The 21,005-nt window shown below is 40.8% G+C and overlaps 1 protein-coding gene across 1 annotated transcript in view; it reads right to left on the minus strand.

The window, feature by feature from the left end:
- The window catches only part of LOC111224581 (serine/threonine-protein kinase WNK1-like), an 87,785-nt gene that overhangs the window by 12,669 nt on the left and 54,111 nt on the right, over positions 1-21,005 (minus strand). Inside the window, exons 11-25 of the mRNA XM_022749125.1 lie at positions 19,832-20,025; positions 17,724-18,029; positions 14,475-15,917; positions 11,778-11,870; positions 10,809-10,883; positions 6,217-6,287; positions 5,889-6,042; positions 5,517-5,633; positions 5,050-5,160; positions 4,723-4,774; positions 4,474-4,614; positions 2,356-3,283; positions 1,836-2,164; positions 1,685-1,746; positions 1,277-1,333 (exon numbers count right to left, since the gene is read on the minus strand). Coding sequence (XP_022604846.1) covers positions 1,277-1,333; positions 1,685-1,746; positions 1,836-2,164; positions 2,356-3,283; positions 4,474-4,614; positions 4,723-4,774; positions 5,050-5,160; positions 5,517-5,633; positions 5,889-6,042; positions 6,217-6,287; positions 10,809-10,883; positions 11,778-11,870; positions 14,475-15,917; positions 17,724-18,029; positions 19,832-20,025 — 4,133 coding nt within the window. The remainder of the gene's footprint in view (positions 1-1,276; positions 1,334-1,684; positions 1,747-1,835; positions 2,165-2,355; positions 3,284-4,473; positions 4,615-4,722; positions 4,775-5,049; positions 5,161-5,516; positions 5,634-5,888; positions 6,043-6,216; positions 6,288-10,808; positions 10,884-11,777; positions 11,871-14,474; positions 15,918-17,723; positions 18,030-19,831; positions 20,026-21,005) is intronic.

The following is a 21,005-nucleotide window of genomic DNA, read 5'->3' on the forward strand; positions in this document are numbered from 1 at the left end:
ATTCTGGATATATTTGCCATATCAACACTGGAAAATATCTTTATCAACATAGTGATAAGAATTTCAACCATGTTGTAGAGCCCTGGCGGCTACACAAAGCTCTGCATTGTTATGCTCTGATTCAATCAACCATCACTAAACAAGCATACACATACTATATCTTGGTCCAAATATAACAAGATGTATAATTTCTGACAACACCAAAGCTGGACAAAAGCATGCAAAGGAGGATTTTTCTACATCTGAAATTTTGATTTTTCATCATCAAAATTCACACTGTACTCATGCATGTACTTTTCTAAAAGCTGCAGCAGAAAAAATGCATCATCTCTCCAAATGTCCTCTCCTGTGCCGACACACAAACACAGGTGATGTAGAGGGCACAAGGTTTTTTATTCACTTGAGCATTTTAACTGCAATTAAAAAATAAATCATTAGAATCCAATCTCTTGTGAGCTTTGACTACAGAGGGATTATCTTAATCAAAGAGGACAAGTCTCTCCCCTGAGAGTTACATAAGAGACGAGACATGAATATCAGTAACTTGGCAGGTCGGATTTTTCATAAAGGAGCTACAGGTCATGTCTCTCTGTTCAGTGTGCTGCTCTAGTTAAATGGAAAGTCTATTTTTGGACAATGGCATTCACAGCCACAGCAACAACAGTCTGGAAATTAAACTCAGTCCACTGTGTGTCTGCTCTGAAGAACCAGGTCCTCAGCTGCCTCTCTCTCTGTTCAATTATGTTAACATGTCTCTCGCCCCTTTTGTGTCACCTTTCTCTCTGATTCTCTATCTACATCCTGATCTCTCTCTTTTATCTTCTATCATTATTCCTTTTTGATAACGTCCCTCTATCTTTTAGACTTATTTTTTAATCTAAGCTTTAACTTGTAGTTGCTTGATGTATTCATTTGATGTTACAATGACCTGTTCTCTTCTTAAGTTCTGTTGTTAATTATTCTGATGTTTATTTAGTTGTTTGGGATGTAATTTTCTTCTTTTAGGGTTTTGTCACATATAGTTAAGCTTTAATACTGTCTCTCTAAGTATAATGATTATAATATGCACTATAAACTTAAACACATTCTGAGCAGCAGAATTGGGATAAGCAGAAGCACTATTCACAAACAGCACATACCCATATTAAGTCTAAAACAGCTACAACAAAGAACTAATATAACTATAAATATAATAAGCTCAGTATGAATGCAGTATTACATTGCAATGGAGACAGCACTTAAAATGTCTTAAAAATGAGCAACAAAAAAAAAACACCTGTATTAGACAAGGTCCAGGGAAGGATGGCAGGAGTTCTGAAGGAGGAGAACTGGCCTAATCCCAGAGAAAGAGAGGTGATGAAAAGACAGAGTGGGAGAAAGGAGAGAGAAAAAGATTTGTAGAGGAGGTTATAAGAATAGTGTTCATTGGGGGGAATGTTAAAAGAAATTTGCATGCTAGATGAGTTGTAAGGAAAGTGAGTAGAAACATGTTGGAACACCTATAATTCCTCAATATTAAACTGTGACTTCTTAACGTTTAGAAGTGTAGTTGAGTAAATTATCTTAGCAGTTTCACCTAAAACATGCACATGCTGTCTGACCACATAATTAAATACATATTAATGACTTAACTAGAGATAAAATGAACTAATATTTCTATGTGATGAAAAACTGTTTCACTCACCGGTACCCTGGATAAGGGGGTTTTAGATGGAGTGGTCTGGCCAAAGGATGAGGCAGGGATGACTGAAGAAATTGAAATCATAAAGTTAGAAAGCAACATTATAAAACTGACAACAACTTAACTAATACTGGCAACATATTCTTCTACCTACCAGTCTGTGCAGGGGTGGAAATAGGTGTCCCAGGGCCCTGGATTGGAACAGGTGACCCCAGTGACCCCAGCGCTAGGCTGGAGGGGGGCTGAGGAGGATTGGCTGGCAGGCTAGAGCCAGGTGTGGTAACAGATGTGGTGGAGGTAGAGCTGGGCCCCATTGGGGACGAGGTACCTGCCACAGGGGCCCCAGAGGCAGGGTCAGCAGCTAAGATGTCACCCTGGGTGGAGGGCACTCCTCCACCGAGGTCCATGAAGAGAGACCGCAGCTTCTTCTCCAGAGCTTGGATGTCGTCCGGTTTGCCCTGGGACTCAGCAGACGCCTCACACCTGAGAACCATATTAATGAATGTTTTGCAATTTTGCTTCATAAATGACTTCCAAAATTTATGTCAGCCTTTGGTAATTGTCAATTTGATACTCAATGCTAAGGATACATTTCAGTTAGTAACAGACAAGTAGTGAGGTAGTCCTAATAAATAAAGTAAATAGACTAAATAAAGACATTGACCACCTCTTACCTTGCATCACATTCCCCACAGTGTGTGTGCGTCTGCCCAGGCAGGGCTGCTGTCTGTGGCTGGGAGTGGACCAAAGTTGGTTGGACTGAAGTAACATTTGTGGTCACTGGCTGGAGCCCCGCAGAAGAGGAGGAGGAAGGGGGAGGAAGAGTGGGGTGGGAGACGGCAGAGGGAGCGAGCTGGGGGCCTGTGATGGCAGTAGTGGGGATGACAGAGGAGGAGAGGGAAGGAGTAGCGGACGAGGTGGGAGAGCCTGACGGATGATTGGAGGAGACTTCACTGGCTGTAAGAGTGGAGGAGGGAGGGGAGGATACGAGGGGAACGCTCTGGGCAGGAGGAAGGGAGGTGAGAATTGTTGGGGGGATGCTTGACATGCTTGCCGGTGGTAAAGTGGAAGGTACTGAAGTAGCAATGACAGCAGAAACTGTTTGGGACTGAGGCAGGGCAAAAGCCTGGGGCTGAATTTGTGCTTGTCCCTGGACCTGCACCTGTCCCTGGGTCTGGGAAAGTAATTGCGACTGAAGGATGGACTGACTCCCTACAGTAGGAGGAGGAGAGGAGGAACAAGGAGGACTGAGACGGACAGCGGCCACAGAGGAGGGGGTGGAGGATGAGGAAGGGGGAGGAAGAGAGGCATCCAAGACCTGCTCCTGTGCCTTGTTTAAATTAGATGGGACAAGCCCAGCAGAAGCCTCAGCAGTAGGAGTGACGGTGCTAGCCTGTGAAGGGACAAGGGCAGCTGCAGGCTGTAGTGGAGGGTGGGTGGAGTGAATGGAGGCTGGGGCGGTGCTGGGTCCTGTATCAAACTGATTCTGGTTCTGTCTGAGCTCAGAGAAGGCTTGCTGTAAGCTGATTGCTCCTGCAGACTGGGACAACACCAAACCTTGGCCTGGAGTCTGAGATGGAGCTACAGCTGAAGCTGGAGGAACTGGAAGAAGAGAGAAAGGCAGTTTCAAGCCACAAAGCCCATCTTTTGGTGAAATCATGTAATTCCAGCACAGCTTCACTCAACTTACCCCTGTTTAGAGGTCTAATCAGCCAGTATTGAAAACACCTGTGCAGCTGTGCACAGCCTTTAATTTGCAATGTAACTAGTAACTATAGTTGTCAAATAAATGTAGTGGAGTTAAAAGTACAATATTTCCTCATAAATGTTGTGGAATAGAAGTATAAAGTAGCATAAAATGGAAATAAATCAAATAAAGGACACACACCTAAAAATATTACTGAAGTACTACACTTTAGTAAATGGACTGCCCACCACTGCAAAGCACCAAAAAGATGATTGAAGATGTGTGTGTTCTTTGTAAAATCAAATTAAATGTCACCATTTCATAACAAAGACATTTAGAGAGACAAACATAATAAAATCCTGACTGACATATGTACATTTCATTTATTCAGGAATGTCTAGGTATTACTGTGTTACAGGTTTCAGCATGTATTGAGGTCAGAGTGTGGATAAGGGAATACAATTAACCACTTACGGTTAACTACCTGCAGTCTAGTGATCCTGATTGGATTTGCCCCAGTAGACATCTGCCTTGCAAAGGTATGTGAATCCAGCAACACTATACCTTATTTCTCCTTTGCATTATTCAGAAAATTAGGAAAAGCCAAAAGATGTATTTGTTCTTTTTTACATTTTGATTAGTCATAACATTACTGTGTAATACAAAAGGTATTTTTTTTTTTAAATATTTTGATGGTATGATGTTTAAATTCCATTCTGATAGAGGATTGGATACAGTTATTTATATTCCAGCGTTCTACCAGAAGATCCTATGGTATCAAATTAAATAAATGCCAGTGTGTTATTGCATTTGGACGGAACATTTTGGCAATTTCCTCTAAAAGCATAACAGCTTAATCTGATAAGTGTGCATATGTGTGTGTGTGTGTGTGTGTGTGGTTGGCACACTGTCACGGAGTACACTGTCATTTTATGTGAATTTTTGGCGTGTTTGAAGCTAAAACTTCACACAAGCAACAGAAAACCTCATAAGCATCATCAACAATCCATCAGTACAACAGGAAAAGGGACATTAGTAGTGTAATGATCAGACATACTTATTTGGGAAAAAAAATAACGCACACACGCACGCACACACTACTTACTTGTTTCAACAGGAGGTGCAGGGGCAGGAGAAGGAGAGGTGGGGAACATTTGCTCCTTCAGCCTGGCTTCAGGTACAGGGCTGACGATAAACCTCCGACCTGCTGAATGGACCACTTGTGCTGTCGCACTGGGAGTGATGTCTGGGAAGAAAGGAACAGTGATACACAGCATTATTATACACTATTGTCTACTGCAGTTAATCTGCAAAAAATGTAAGTTATTATGATTTTCACAACTGTTCTTTTTACCTGGCATGGGGACAGATATAGCAGGAATCTGCTGCTCCATGTCTCCTGTCACCTGTAGAACAATAAGACAACTGTAAAGACTGAAAGATCAACTGTGACCAAAAGAAAAGGTGCAGATAATTACAATTGTATTGTTCTGGGTTGAGTGTATACTGTGCAGTGTGTGTGTGTGTGTGTGTGTATATATATATATATATATATATATATGCACACACTACTTAAAACTTTTGACTGTAATTTTCACTTTTAAATCAAAACACCAACTGCTACTATACATCAGAAACTTTCAACCCCAAATAAAGAAGTGTGAGTAAAGAGTGTTTTTACCTGGCTGTTTGTGTCTCTTTCCAGACCCTTCTCATCAGCATTTTCTATCACCTCCCTGACCTGCTCAATGAACGACTCCCTCTCACTCTCCAGGATAAACTCACTCTGGACCTGGACACACACACATGGTGAAAAAGTCAGATGTCAGACGTTTGTGAATAATATGTGACAGAAACAAAGCAACAGCTTGGTTCACGCCTCCGATGCCAGTGTGTATCCACAGAGGTGTAATTCTGCATCATGAGTGAGCCTGGTGACAACTCTCTAAATTAAAGCACGAGGACAAGAGCAAAGCGATTATGTGTACTTCAGTGGTTTCAGATGACAAAGGATAGACGGCACGCGCACTGGCATGTGAAACATATTCCAGCCTAATACAGAGCCGTTAACAGATCACTATGACAGGAGAGAGAGTAAATTAATCAAAAGGGTGGAAGAGAAAATGAAACAAGAGACGGCGTATGCACCATGATCTGAGCGATCTCCTCTGGGTTGTCACCATCCAGGTCAAACCTGAAGGTCACCATCTTCCTGTTGTGGGTCTCCAGCTGACACTCTGCTACCCTGTCCCCTCGGTTGGAGATCTACACACAAACACACACACACACACACACACAGAGAAAGAGAGAGAGAGAGAGAGAGAGAGAGAGAGAGAAAAACACAATTAGAAAGAAGGAGGCAGGATATAAACAGATGAGTGTCTCAATTAGATGTTTTTCATTACTTTTACTGCAGCTCATAACACTGTAACAAGCAATAAATCCCATCAGTGGGTACAGTACAAAAGAGGATTTAATGTTTAATTATGACATTATAGGATTTATGGGATGTGCTATTACATTGAGAACATTGAGTTTCGCCTTGGAGATCTTCTCATGGCGCGATCGACTTCGTACAGAGCGTCTTTGATGACGCTTGGTGGAGCGCCCTTCATGACGACCTCCCCCTCCTCCCTCATTGCCGTCACTCAGACCTGAAGTCTCAGAGTGGCCACTGAGGTACAAAGGAGAAATGGAAGCCAAATTTAATAAGAGAAAAGAGAATTAAATGGCACTGAGTGTGAGAAAGTGTCACAAAGACTGAATGTGATCGAGAACATTTGCTTTTGTTTGAGGATTGTAGCGCCAGTTCAGTAATTGTGTGTGTGCTTGTGCATGCATTTATTACCTCTCTATGGATGAGAGAACTTGAGGTGGCTGTAGTTGGGACTGGGACAGCTCTGAAGACTGAGAGGCAGACTGAAACACACACAGGCACATGAAAATGCGCATACATACTCACTCAGTATAATCACCAACAACACAACTACCAACACCAGGGAAATTTCAAGGAAAGGAAATACAGCATGAAAGCATGAAATACAAGCAAATTATGACACAAGTAAGAGAGAAACCTGAGTAGACTGCAAGCAATGCCTTCATGATTTTAGAGTAAGAACAACTCAATTAAATTAAAATATGAAGAGCAGACTTAAGACAAATCACATAGGAACTGGGTCGAACAACAACTAAAACTAGAGCATGGAACAAAAGAAGCAAAGCAAGAACTGCCAAAAAGCAGAAAATAAATTGTCTTGCATATATTTGATGCATACAGTATCTCCAATAACACATGCAACCTGGTCTCATAGGTAAGGTCCATAAATGATGACCTAAAAAGTGAGTTCCAAGGCCGGCACTTGGACTCTGCAGACAGTGATAGAGTGATTCTATTAAACACCAGCTAATTGTGGAACAATCACCAATTTTAACAGATGTTTTTCACTGGCTTAGTGACATCGCACAAACAACCCAGGAAACTTTTCAAACAGTCATTACTTGATTGTGGATTTTTTCACTGATAAACGAATCAATGTTGCCACACTCAAACTAAACCACACCCACTGTTCAACACGAAACAACAAACTGGTTATTTTGAGTAAATGTGCTGGAAACCACCTATGAATCATAGCTATCATAAAATTAGACAAAATTGTTTACCACTCGTGCGTCATTAATTATCACTCAAATTTATGAACATGACATGCAACGTAGACAAACACTGCTTTGACAAATCAGAGCAAATATGGATCCAAGTGGGATGCCCTAAGAATGGATGCTGCAGAATTTTTTACTTTCCGTTATCAAAATTGTACCTTATCAGTTCCACTGCATAAAACACAGCGCAAGTTTTCAAACATAAAAATGTTAAAAAAAACAAAACAAGAAATAAATAAAAAATAACCTTTTCAAAACCATGTTGAATATGCAGTTACACTAAAGTTAAGACTGGCATAACAGTTGCCTTTCCAGACATAGTGTAGTCTGAAATAGTGACTGTCAGAGCAAGTGATGGAAATATTTGTTTTTAAAACAGAGCTAAGAACCACTGATTAAGGTGATACTACTATTTTTTTGAGTTACCTATAATGAGAAGGGGACGCCACGAAAAAAGAATCAGTATGAAGCAATGCTCTGGTTTAAATCAAGTTTGGGGACCAGTCAGGGCACCCTGCAGCATTTAACTTTGAACTTTGAGTACACTGAACAGGGATATGACATCCATTTGGTAGGTTCGACCGTCTGTAACCAGTACCTGGGGAGGGGCTTCCATGGGAGTATCAGGCGGGGCGGTGACTACACTGATGATTGGCACCACGGTGGCCAATGGCTGAGGCACAGATGTGGGCACGGGAGGAGGAGGGGAAACAATAGTAGGCACCACCCCAACAGGGAGTGGCAGAGGAGAAGGTGGGGAAGCCACGACCGGTGTTGGCATGGTAATAGGAAGGGATGGCGACGGAGAAGGGTGCGTCACCAAGGAAACGGTAGAGGTAGACGGAGTTACACTGGGCTGAGAAGAGGAGGAAGGGCATGAAAGAGGAAGAGGAGGAGGCAGAAAGGAAAATGAAGGGGGACGGAGAGAGCAGATGAGGCGAGAGGGTGGGTAAAAAGTGAGAAAAGGAAAGGAGCAGCGTCACAGTGAAGCTGACGAAGTAGATAAACCCGTCTAGTGATCAGCTGTGCACAGACAGAATCAATCACCATGGTAATGATACAGTGAGCTGAGGATGGTCTTTAGTTTGACTGTTGTTTTGTCTAAAATACAATAAAGGCTTCACATCAAAAGATGAATGTGCCTTGAAAAAGAGCAGATAACAGATCTGTCAGCTTGTGAGTCTTCATTTATCACAATGATAAATCATGTTAAAATCAAGCCTCCAGAGGAAAGAGCCATCCATAGCTCACTGACCCATTACTGACACGTTTGACTCTGAGACCCTCAACAAGCTGTTTTCCGAGTAAAACAACTACAACATAGATCAAGTCTATTAATAACAACGTCTCAAGCTCTTCAAACAACAAACTTTGTGACAAGACAATCGTGTGAAACACACACCAGTCTAAGACCATGCAACCACAAAAAAACTTCTACAGACAGTGTACGGCACAGTGTCGAAGATGGTGCAAATCCAAGCAAATTGTTTGTGCAATGCAGATGGGCAACACTCTTCAATACCATATTACACATGGGGACACAGGGCTATATAGACCTCTTTACAGTGTGACTTAAAGAGCTGTGCTGAGGTTAGTCTTTAAGCTCACCTGCTTTACTTCGGGAAAAACTGTCCTATGAATCGATGCCTTAGAAGTCAGGATTTGGTGATAATACGGACATAAATAGTTTGCTAGTCTGAACTAGGTTGGTAGAATTAAAGTTGGGGGGCCATAGATGAAATACTTACATTCTGCTGGAGGCATTAAAAGTTCTTGGTATTCTCTATGTTGCAGAGTATTATTACAACACTGGTTCTAAGAGAATAACAACTGGAGCACATACTAGTAAAAATTGTCAAAATCAATTTTGCAGATACAAAAAAAAAAAAAAAAGAAAAAAAGAAAAAAGGTAAAAATGACCAAAAACCTCCAAACATGTTGGAATTTGCTGCCTTTTAAACAAAACTTTGCATGCTATAGTCACTTCAGTAGCATACACACTATTTTTACTGTCTATTAATGCACATCAACTCAAAGATAAATATTGTATTTCAAGGAGTGCAGAACCAACAAGCCAGTCAAACTGATTCATTTCTGTTACTTGAGGTGGTCAATCACTAAATGCTTCAAACATCTACCTTTGGGAACCAGAAGTTTCTGCTACTCTATATACACTACTGACTTAAAAGACGCTGTTATAACCCCCACCAATCATCACATGTCTACAACTGAAGACTGAAATATTTTTTTATTTTAAGTATCTGCTCCTTCACAGTTCAATTTACAAAATGTGTTCTGTCCATAAAAGTGGCAACAATCTTAAAGACACTGATACTGTTTATATTTCTTCAGTACCACACCATACAGGATATTGGACTGGACCATTCATGTATACACATTTCAAGATTCCTCTTTTCCCCACCGTTTCCCATATTAACCTTTCACTGTCCATCAGTTCTGATCCTTGAAATATTACCTAAGCTTTAATCAGGTGGTTGATATGAACATCTTTGGGTGCACAAAGGATAACTACTATGGGCGTCAACACAAGGCAGAGCTATATCCAAAAATCACAAAAAAAGAGGGATTCATTTGCCTATCAATATTCAGTTCAAGGTCAAATACATTCACCAATCTAATCATGTTGATACATAATTACTCACTAAGACACACACATACAAACACACAGGTACACATAAGGACAGACAGACAGGCACCTACAGTATACCCACATACACTGTGATACATCACAGTACCTGAACCAGAGCTAGATGAGCAACTTGGTACAGAAAATAAAGGTGTTCTATACTGGGAGACGGACTGAGGTCACACAACTAAATACACAAACACACATACATGCATACAGACCCATAAGTAGGCACGTTAAAACAAACCCGGTGATAGACAGGCAGCATGCCGATGAGCGAGCCAGAGAATGGAAAGAAAAATAGAAGAAACAAACTGAGTCGAAGAATAAGTTTAAAGTGAGAAAAGAACCAATTCAGGATGCGCAAAACATGCAATAATTACACTTAGAACAAGAATGACAACATGATCTTTGAATTTCTTTTCTATTTGTTTACTGGTAACATGATTAACCAACTGGCTGAAGGGCAGGAAGTCAAAAAAGGTGTGTGATTGGTGTGTGAAAGGATGTGTTGATCAGTTGTGAGACATTTCTATTGTTGCTGTTCATGTCCACAAGTCATCTGTTTATTTATGTGTATTTATGCCTATGTACATGTCATTGATTGTGAGGAATGTTTGTCAGCCTTTTCCCCACACACCATGTACACGAGGCTACAGCCATTTGATATAGGCACTTCCAAAGATCCTCCTGCTGAGAATCTGAACATCCATGTATAAATTTAGTGGTAGATTTCAAAATTTTATGTAGCGCTGCCACGTTTCCACTGAATGTGGAGCTAATCAACAAACTGTGTATGTGTAAATGTCTGTGTATGTACATGTCCATATTTGTCTCTGTGGCCTCCATGTTTCCACATATGTTTAAATCTACTGTAAAATATATGGGAAATCAACAGAGAGATGTTTGGAACATACATTAACTCTGTGGTGTCAGCTTAAAATGTGCATAATTACTGTATGTATAAACATGTAGGTAGGGAAGTGTGTCAATAAAATGAATGCGGACATAAATAGCAGATACTGAATTCAGTCCAGCACATGTGTTCCAGGGACTAGTGCCAGCTTGAGCGCATTAGGAATGTGTTTATTAAGTATTGTGCTCCGTTTATAATGAAATTAAAAGCGTTGCTGTACCTGTGCAGGCGCCTGCGGCAGAGTTGAGTGCGTGGGGCTCTGAATTGATGTACTACTCTGACTGGATGAAATGACCTGGTGAGAAACAAAAACACACACACAGAAAGAGTTTGTGAGGGTAAATGTAAACATTTACATGCACATAAACATCCTTTTTTGGTTTGTTCCTTTTTTAACTGGAGCAGTTCCCGATCACGTCCTGCTTATAATAACCCAGATAAACTCAAATCCCAGTTATGAAAAGAAGAATATTATATGGAAAACAACAGCTGGGGAACATCAGTTTCATTTCAATGTAGTCCGTTCTATTTTATCCCCTTTATTGATAATTCCCTGTTTAATGGTTGACCTTGACCAAGATAACAATCTGAAGATGTTCCTAAATGAGATATTAATGTTATGATATCACTCTCACAAAATTAGCAAAAAATCTTTTATAAAATGTATAAAGATCTATAAAGGCTTGGAATGCAACTGTTATGTAAACATGGTGAACATAACATGCAGGATTGGCTGTTTTGGTTGTTCAAAAAAAGAAAAATGACTACATTCCATCTTACGCTGACAAAAAACATTTGATCTCCAATTAACATCCAATTTCATGCTCAATCAAATCAGTTTAAGGCTGCAATTAGTTCATAACAGTGGTGTGTGCTGGGGGCAAAAAAGTTCTTAAAAAGACTGTGGTATTACTGCAGGCAAAGTGCCAGCTCTGTGGAAGCGGTTACCTTGAAGCAACGGCAACAACTTCAAAGAGAAAGCCGACATAAGAGTCATTACTGTATAAGCACAAAAATAGGGTGGGATCTATTTTTATCTTTATGGGGTTTAGACATCAAGGGATCTTAAATGTGTGAAAAATGATAATGTAAGGAGAAAAAGGGAAGAGAAGTGAAAAAAAAAGTCTGGATGTAGAAAATGTGACTTGAATTTACTGGTTTCCTTCTGTTGTTTTTCTTGTAGTCTTACTTGTTGGGAGGTCCCAGGGGGAGCTGGCTGGGAGCTGGAAGGGACTAGGGGGGTTCCCACTGTGGGCTGGGGGGTGGAAGTCTGAATCTGCTGCTTAGAAACAGATTAAGACAAAGAAAGACAGAAAGATGGACAGAGAGGAGGAGACGTTGCACGATGTGAAACGATGGGGGGCAAAGGTGAGAAATCAAGAGGAGATTGGAAACAAGGAGAGAGAGAAAAAAAAAAAAGTCAAAACATGTTTATAGCTTTTCGGATCAGAAACTGTACATGAGTGCAAACACAAGGTACTTCTGCAGTCTCCTCTCTAGTGATCAGTTTTTAGTCTAGATTTTCTTCTTGTGTATGCACACATGCACGCAGACACGACAACACATATTTATCTGTCCGGCAACAGATATATGCACACCAGCACCTACTGTATGTATATGCACATACACACAGCTTGTAGTGTAGCATGAACAGTACGGGCATTGTACTGGGGTTAGGCCGGGTGTAAGTACAGGGTTTTTTTCACATGCAGGTCAGGCCCTACGTGATTGGCAGTAATAATAAGTGGCTGTTACACAATCATTGAAGCACAGAGTAGAAGCTGGACACCAAACATTAAACTTGAAATATTGAACTTAAAGATGAAGATTAAAGATTTCAAACCTTATTGCCATTTTCTCAAACAAAGGCATTTTTAGAGACCAAGGTACAATAATATTTGGTACTTGAGTCATGTTTGATTTTAGTGGCAGATGCCACATTGCCTGATAAATCCCTAAAGAAAGCTTAGAGAATCCTCAGATCACTTTATGATCTATCCTCGTACAAATTAATTATTAAAATAAAATCTTGTATATGTTTCCTTTCTCTTTCCAGAAAGGTTCAATTCATTTTCATTTGATTTTTGATCCTGGTCCATTTCTTGTGAACATCAAGTCGTACAGAGCTGTACTTATTCTACCTGAATTTTATTAATGATCTACAACACTGACTACAGGACACAGGCAGTTATAACCGATCTCACTTAACCCTTAGAAGGTTGTATGCAACTTTATACTTGTCATGAAGCTCGTCCTCACAGTATGGTGGGAGCTTACAGTTAAGTATAGTTGCACCAGACATACTTCCACCTACCTTTTTCTAACATCATAGGCAGTCACATAAATTTCACAGCACAGAAACTGAATAAATCAAATGTATAGAAAGATCAAGAACTGAAGATAAATATCATGAAACAAAAGACAGAAAACAAAGATTGAAGAAATGAAAAGAAAGGACAGTGATCCTAAGTGGTTCAAAGTAAACATAGAATTATGATAATATCAGCATTCTAAGGGTTTAATGAATTTCAACTGCAACCTTTGAACCCTGTGTGGGAAGTTGATTTCCAGTCTGAACAGGAAATGGCAACATATTATAATAAAATAAAGAAGTGACTTGAAGCCAAGATCAGCAATTACAACACAACACAAAAGAAAGAATCTAAAATACACAAATAAAATGTCTCTGCACGGTTACATTGCCAGGTTTGTCTAAGCCCCCTCAGTTTTGTTGTATGTTTCTGTGTGTTTGTCCGTACAAATCAACAAAGTCTCGTTGTAGATTCATAACTAATAAAACTATTCAGTGTGTAGATGTCTACAGTATATACATTAGATAGTTTTTACATATAAAATGCTTGTCAAGTGGCAATTATGCTGACCTTTCCATCAAATGGACTTTGGATTTGTACGAGAAAAAATCCAAGTATACCATACATACAGTATACCTGCACAAACACACATTTCTCATATACATTCATATATGAACATACACACAAAATATTACTTACTCATATTGACAAATAAATGAAATACACAACATAAAGACACAAAAGAGGGGCTTAGACTGTTTGCTTATAAAGCTTATACACTGGAGAGTGTCTCAAAGACTACCTTCTGAATGTCGCTTTTTAAGTTAATAATTATTTGACTGACAATAATGATTCATGTGTTGGACTTCAAATCAAATGTTTCTGGTCTTGGACTTTCCCAGATGTGCTCTGGGTGGTGCCTGTCTGTGTAAGTCCTTACTGAGGTAGCGCTGACAAAAGTCAAGCCGCTGACAAACATGTCTCTAAATTCTTCTTCTATAAGCAAACACTGTCAAGGAATGAATAATGGGACATTATGAAGGCAGACCATGAGACTCTCTCTGTTGCCTTGATGGGACTGGAGGGGGTTAAAATCACAACCAAAGACTGGGCTCCTGGGTGGGTAATATATAAAAACAACAGGGACTGGTGTAACTGCCTCTGGGTCAAATTACTATTATAAATTAACTAATTGAACTTTTTCTAGAATGATTAATTTTACCTGATGGTTTACATTTTTAATTATTCTACTATTCTAAAGTTTCATGTTTCAAAATTGCAGACTGGTAAATGACCTTACTGGCACGAGGCGGGGGAAGAAAATGAATGCATTAACTGTCTTCACAATGTTAGAGGTCAATCTGTAAATAAATAAATAAATTTTCAACCTATGCAATGGTTAAAATTTGCAATCAAAGAAGACAGAAAGAGCACAGAATAACCTAATATAGCAATTACAATATATCCATCAATTGGCAGCTGATGGCAAACATTTGCTAAAAAAGCAACTATGTAATTTAGAATAGCAATTGACCCAGGGGTCTAGGGATGTTTTTAAGGTCTAAACTCAGTACCAGAGTGGGGTTAGCGGCCTGCATGGCCAGCAGTGACTCATGGTATGTCATGTCAGGTTGGGCAGGTACCACCCCTCCATGCCGGGCCCAGGCGCTCTGGATCAGAGACTCCAGATGATTTGATGATGCTCCCCCAAGTGGGAGCTCGGAGGATGGGGTGGGAGGGAGAAAGCTCTGCATGGAGGGTGGATGTCCCTGGGGATCTATGGGATGCACTCCCCCTGATGAATCGTAGAGCGCAGTGATGGATGAATGAGGGATGGACTGAGCGGCTGAGGAGTCAAATGTGGGGAGGAGCGGTGGGGGAGGGGGTGACTGGAACTCTCCTGCGTCAGAGGAGGCCAAAGAGTCACTAGAAGGTTCTGGGCTTCTGTCCTTAATGGTTACACCTGTGTGGTGAAGAAGAAGGCTTCCTGGAGGTAAGGGGAGCTCAGGACTGACATAAGAGTACAGCTCTTCTGTCACCGGCTGGAGACGGCTGTACGTGCCTGAACCACTTGATCCAGTTCCAGTGTTGTCCTCCAGAGGGAGGTCCATGGAGCTTCTTCGGGCCCGGTAAAGTCTGGATGCCAGGAGGCTTGGGTCTCCAGCAGCAGCTGCAGCAGCGGCAGCGGCAGCTAAATGGAACTCAAAAACACTTCCAGTAGATGGTGGGGCGTCAGACATTACTGGAGGTGCAGAAATAGGAAAGGCAGACGGGGAAGCATGCTGTGGTGGAGGATAGCAGCCCTCAGATGATGAAGAAGAAACAGAGCCACCAGTGGAGGCACTCATGGGAGGTAAGGGTGGAGGGATTGGACTGTGTGCACTCATTCTTTGCATGATGTGAGGGTGCAGGAACCCTGGTTGAGGTGGAGGACCAGGATCAAAACCCAAACTAGCAGCAGCAGCTGCTGCTTGCCTCTGCTGATGGAAACTCAAGTGACCAAGCTGGTGTGCAGTCATTGGGTATCCTCCATAGGCCATTGCTTCATAATGGTCCAGTAAGGCAGCTTGATTTAGACTTAATCTCCGCACTGCTTCCTCATGCTCTGCTCTCATGTCTTTATAGCCGTACAAACTCGGGTCAGATTGTCCTGGGAGGTGCAGTGGCTCCGCAACGCCAAGTCTTTGAGCAGCTGCTGCAAAACCAGGATTTATCATAAACAGAGAGGGGGTCTCAACACCCTCCATCCCAGAAAAGGGGTGCAGGCTGCTCCCATAGCGAGGGTAGGCAGGCTGGAAATGTCGGGTGTGTGCCTCGAGAATGGACGTACTCTTGCGTCGCTGGGTGTTGTAGGCCTTTGGAGGCCCAGTGGGTGGAGGCGAGAAGGAAATGGGACGCTCAGGGATGGAGGGGAAGAAAATAGTAGGGGGGTCAGGGAGAGTTGGGAGGGGAATGCTCCCTCCTGCTCCTCCTCCTGCGCTTGTTCCTCCGCTGTAGGGGTGTGGCATTGAATGCTGCTGCGACAATGAGATACAATGGATTTAAGAATGAAACTCAGAGAATGAGAGAGAGAACCACAGCAAAGGCCCACATGGAATGGAGAAAATAGTCAAATAGTCAAAAAGAGCATCCTTCCAAAACAATACAAAGAGAAAAAATGACACATATTCTTTCTCCACACTAGAAACAAAATGATGTGGTTAACACAGGACAGAATATACCGGAAAGCTGTAGAAAGATGTAATGAGATGAAGAAATTTTGTAATGTAAAGATACAAAGCTGGTTACAACAGGCTGACAGAACAAGTGACAACACAAAGACAAAACAGAGACACACACACACACTGATAGCTCACAGGTAGATAGAAAGAGGAGAAATAGATGCAAAGACAGGAGAGGCCAAATGCTGCCTCTAAGATCAACAATATCCTGACGCATCTGCACTTTCATCTTGTCCCTGCAAACTTCTGCTGACCTGTTAACTGAGCAGCTGCAGCCAGCAACTTCAATCAAATGGATCGAAATATATATAAATAATTCAAGGAATGGGTCTACGTCACTTTGACCAAGCATACAGATAAGTTGCTTCCATTTTGCTTTTGAGACAAAATCTGAATGAGGGATTTGGATGCAGAATGTTTTTATAAATGTTTTAAACATGTCGTCCAAGAATAGACACTAGAAACTAGGTTTTTTTTAACTAGCTGATCCCAATTTTGAGAGAGCAGAATGACTGATTAATCGTGTGACGCTGATATTTTTTTTCTTTGCCACTCCAAAAAGGATCAATGTTTCCTGAGGGTTAGGGCATGTGCAACATGCATTTTTGCATGTACATCTTCATGCCCAAAAAATACCTACAGAAACAGAGACTGAGAAGGTAAGAGAGAAGGCTCCGGCAGCTTCTAGCACAGAAAAAAAAGTGCTACTAAACCTGGCACCTGTTCCAGTGTTTAAGCCATGTCATTCATTCTTAATTGTTTCTATACATCTTGGATAAAGCAACTTTCTAATGGCTAATATTTTACACTAATTTCCCTTTGAAAACGACAATTTCAATAATTTTGGCTGCCAAATGAGCAGCTCCTGATGGCAGATGCACAGGATATTAGGCATTTGTATCTTAGAGTGAAGTTAAGGGTCAAGAAAGTCATTCTGTATTCAGTATAATCACAAGGTGGTCTATTAGAGGGAGAGAGAGAGGGGGAGAAAGAGGGAAAGATGGATAAATGGATGGGTAGAACAACAGACTCACAGCAGTGTCTGAAGGATTGAGGTCATATTAATCTACTTACTCACACAGGTGCCACTTAGAATGCCTTAAATTTAGAATATAGTTAATCTGACTGATTTAATCTTTTACAATTAGATTACAGTAACGGCTCAACCTACACAGTTTAGACGTCATTGCTCCATAGTTCGCTCTCATTATAGAAGACTACACCCTGTATCAATATTCAGTAAAGGGGACTAGGAATGCTACAGTCTTACTAAACAAGTTCAAAACGTTTTCCTCCAGCTTCTTAACTTGCACTTTTAATTAACTCACAAATAAATTAAATTTCCGATTCTATGTGGTTGTGTCATCCATCAGTTAGAACAAATAATTGGTACTTGAATAGCACATTTAATTTGTCACGGGTTTCCATTTACAGCGACAATGGGCACTCTCATAATGAATGAAAAAAAAAGTTTTTTTTAGCAGTCTTTTTTATCTCTAATTTCAGACACCAGTGTGGCCCATGCCCTTCATCTTTCTCTCTCTCTCTTCCTCTCTGTTTCTCACCACCTCTGCCCCCTGGTGATTAAGATTGTGAACCTACAGGGGTGGAGAACAGGGCGGGTAGGCTGGCCCTCCGCTGCCTGGCCCTGGGCACAGAGGAGACAGAGTGAAGGGGTAGGACTGTCTCCAGGGCTTTGGAGAGGCGCCCAGCGAATGTATCCCTCTCAGCAGCGAGAGGCATGCAGGGGGAGGTGGTGATGTAGGAGGACGAGGAGGACAGATCTGGAGGAGGGGTGGAGGGCTGCTTTGGAGGAACTGCAAGGGGTGGAGGAGCATGGGAAAAGGAGTAGGAGGAGGGGGGGACGCAAACGGACATGCTACGACTTCGACGAAGGCGTGATGCAGGCTGTACAGGGAGCGGTGATGGAAAAGGGTGGGATCAACATGAAAAACAAACACAAAGAAAGTAAAATACAAAAAATTACTCAAACAGAAAACACCAGTAACAGGATGAACATGAAAATTCAGAGATTAAGTGAAGAAAACGCACAAAAAAATCAACTATGTGACTGAAAAAAAGTTACCAAAGAAATAGTTACAGTCTTGACCTTCAATTTTGTGTTAAAAAAAATACTTGATGTTATGTTCCATAATTAGAATAAGAATCAATTAGCAAGCAAGATAACAACTACTAAATTATTAAAAGATTTAGAGAGAAAATAATTCTCTTAGGGAAGGTCAATGCACCAGTGATGTTGTTAGAGGAAGTTTAAATCTTTCCAAAAGCAAATTTCTTAATGGGGCAAAATGTGCTGTATCATACAGTTAAAATGTATAACAACAAAATCCAATAAGACAAAGACTCATAAATTCTTATGACAAAATGAAAGACAAACTGAAACACAACAATGACAAAAGAAATGTCAATATCATTTAAAACAAACAAAAAAAAATAAACACAACATTGCATAAGGAAGGATGATTATCCAAATAATTCTTTAAGTTGTTATTGAATAGAATAAACAAAGATTGCTGGCTCCAAGAAATGATATTTGATGAGGAAATAAATCTATTAAGAAATGTTGTGTTGCTTCAAAGACAAATCTAAAAAAGTACGTAATTGAGTTATTCAGTCAGCCTACAAATGGAATGATCATCCAGCTCAACAATAAATCAGTCAGTGTGGGTTCTGGTATTCTGGAACAATATTTGTAGCCAAAAGGTCACCAGATGGAAAGGTCTTGTGTGGAAAATTAAATGAGAAATATTCGCCTCTCCATTAGCAACTACTTATAAGGTGCCAGTGAGTAAGGAATTTGTCAGGGCAGCTAAAAGGTCAGCAAGATTATGGTTAAAATAGAAAATATGCTCAGGAGACATTCCCTGAGTGAATGAAAGAAGGTACATAAAAATATCCATGGGCCATAAAGAGTAGAAGTGTTGGTTGATATGTATCCAAGCAAATATGCCCAAATATCAATGTATGAAACAAGTTAAAAAATATCAAAACAAAGAAATATACAACAAAACAATTATAACAAAATGAATAGAAACTGAATAAACAACAGATGCAGGTGCATAGATGAGGGACCATAAAGAAAAATGGATTTTAACATCAGTATAAGGAAGTTTGAGGGAAGGAGAAAGAAAGAGGTAACTGGCTGATAACGGCAGGACTGAGGGACAGAAATACATCTTGAGGCTAAAGACGCAGTGAATGACGCTTTCTGTGATGAAACTCAACAGAAACTGAATGGCTGGCATACTGTAAATAAGTGATTGACGGACTAGCTCAATTACACTGAAGATGCCTGAAGATTTAAATAAATATCAGACTGCGTTATAACTCATTGTCTAAATGGCTAAAATATTGACAGAAAAATGTATTGTGCTGTGTTTGACAAATCTGTACAATACCGCAGGTGACATGCCTCACTGAGTAACCTCTGGTACTCTGCTGCTCCAGGTCAAAGGTCATCGTCTCCAAATAAAAACCAATCACCAGCATGCTCTCATGTATTGCATTGAACACACAACTGCAATCATTCCAACTCACTCCCACTCCAAAACATGATGCAGCGCTCACTTCAAACTGATGAGTCATTTTCAGCACATCTGTGAACACGGCACCACGCATACATGTGTGCAAAAGTGCAAATGAAAACCTACACGTGCATAGTCTCACATCTGGACGACATCACAACTCACCATTGGCTGTGGCGGCTGGGCGTAGCCTGGGTGTTGCTGCGGGGTAGCAGAGGGGGTGGAGGGATAAGGGGTCTGAGGCTGGGAGGGGGGCTGGGTGGAAGGGGGGCAGCTGTACGACATAGTCAGCTGACCGAGGTAGGGGGAGTCTGAAGAGAAAACCGAGGAACCCTGGCCGCTGTCCATAGCTCCTTCAGCTAAGAGAGAAAAATGTGTTAAGATATCAGGAGGGTAACCTTTTCCCCCCTCCCTCATCATGCTAATACATCTCTAGAGTCTAATGACCTAAACACATTCATATCTCCATTCATGCACTTCACATCCAAGTGATTTTTCTTCTGGTTTGACAAAATACACAGGCCATAGTCGAGCACAAGTTGTTCATAAAGGGTACAACTTATGGAGCTCACTGCCATAAAATGTTTTGTTGGATATATACGCCAATTTTTTTGGCTTAAATGGGCAAAAAAATACATTATCAACTTTCAGCATGTTGTAATTCAAGTGGCCTGAGAGCTCTTAGCTCTGTTTTCAGACTTTAGAAAATCTAAGCCATGATGGGAGACTCTGGCCAATGACAGGACTTGTCAGAGAGAGAGCGTTTCTATTGGCTGGTCTACAAATGCACGGGCATGTCTGTTCAGATAGACGTGCGTCAATATCGGTGAAGCATTTCAGGGATGGACAGGTAACGGGCTGCTAACTTCATTCTCATGTATGTTGTTGTGTAGGTAGATTTACCATGAAAGCAGGCGATGAGTAGATATGCATAATGTTCCTAATAGTTTAGCCTTCTGCTAACCGTAGCCAAAGGCTCACGGCTGCAGCTGTGCTGCTTGTGTTGCGTGAGTGGAGAGCTGGAGGAGGGCGGCTGTATCTACAAATTCTGGCTTTTAAATAAATCATACATTACATATGCTTAATATATAAATATCATAACAACTTGAAACACATTTTCATAACTACTGTTCTTATGACTCAAACATAGAAATAAGATAATTAAATAATTATCTTATTTCTATGTTTGATTAATTAAAATACATACTAATTTTTTTTTTTAAATGAGGTTTTATGTTTTAATAAAAACTCATCAGGTCACAGACTTGATCATCACAAGGCCATGTGTTAAAGAATTCAAGGGTCTGCACGGGTAGAAATACATATACAGGATATGACA

This window comes from Seriola dumerili, unplaced genomic scaffold (assembly GCF_002260705.1).
Source record: "Seriola dumerili isolate Sdu_G_001 unplaced genomic scaffold, Sdu_1.0 BDQW01000138.1, whole genome shotgun sequence".
Lineage (NCBI taxonomy): Eukaryota > Metazoa > Chordata > Actinopteri > Carangiformes > Carangidae > Seriola > Seriola dumerili.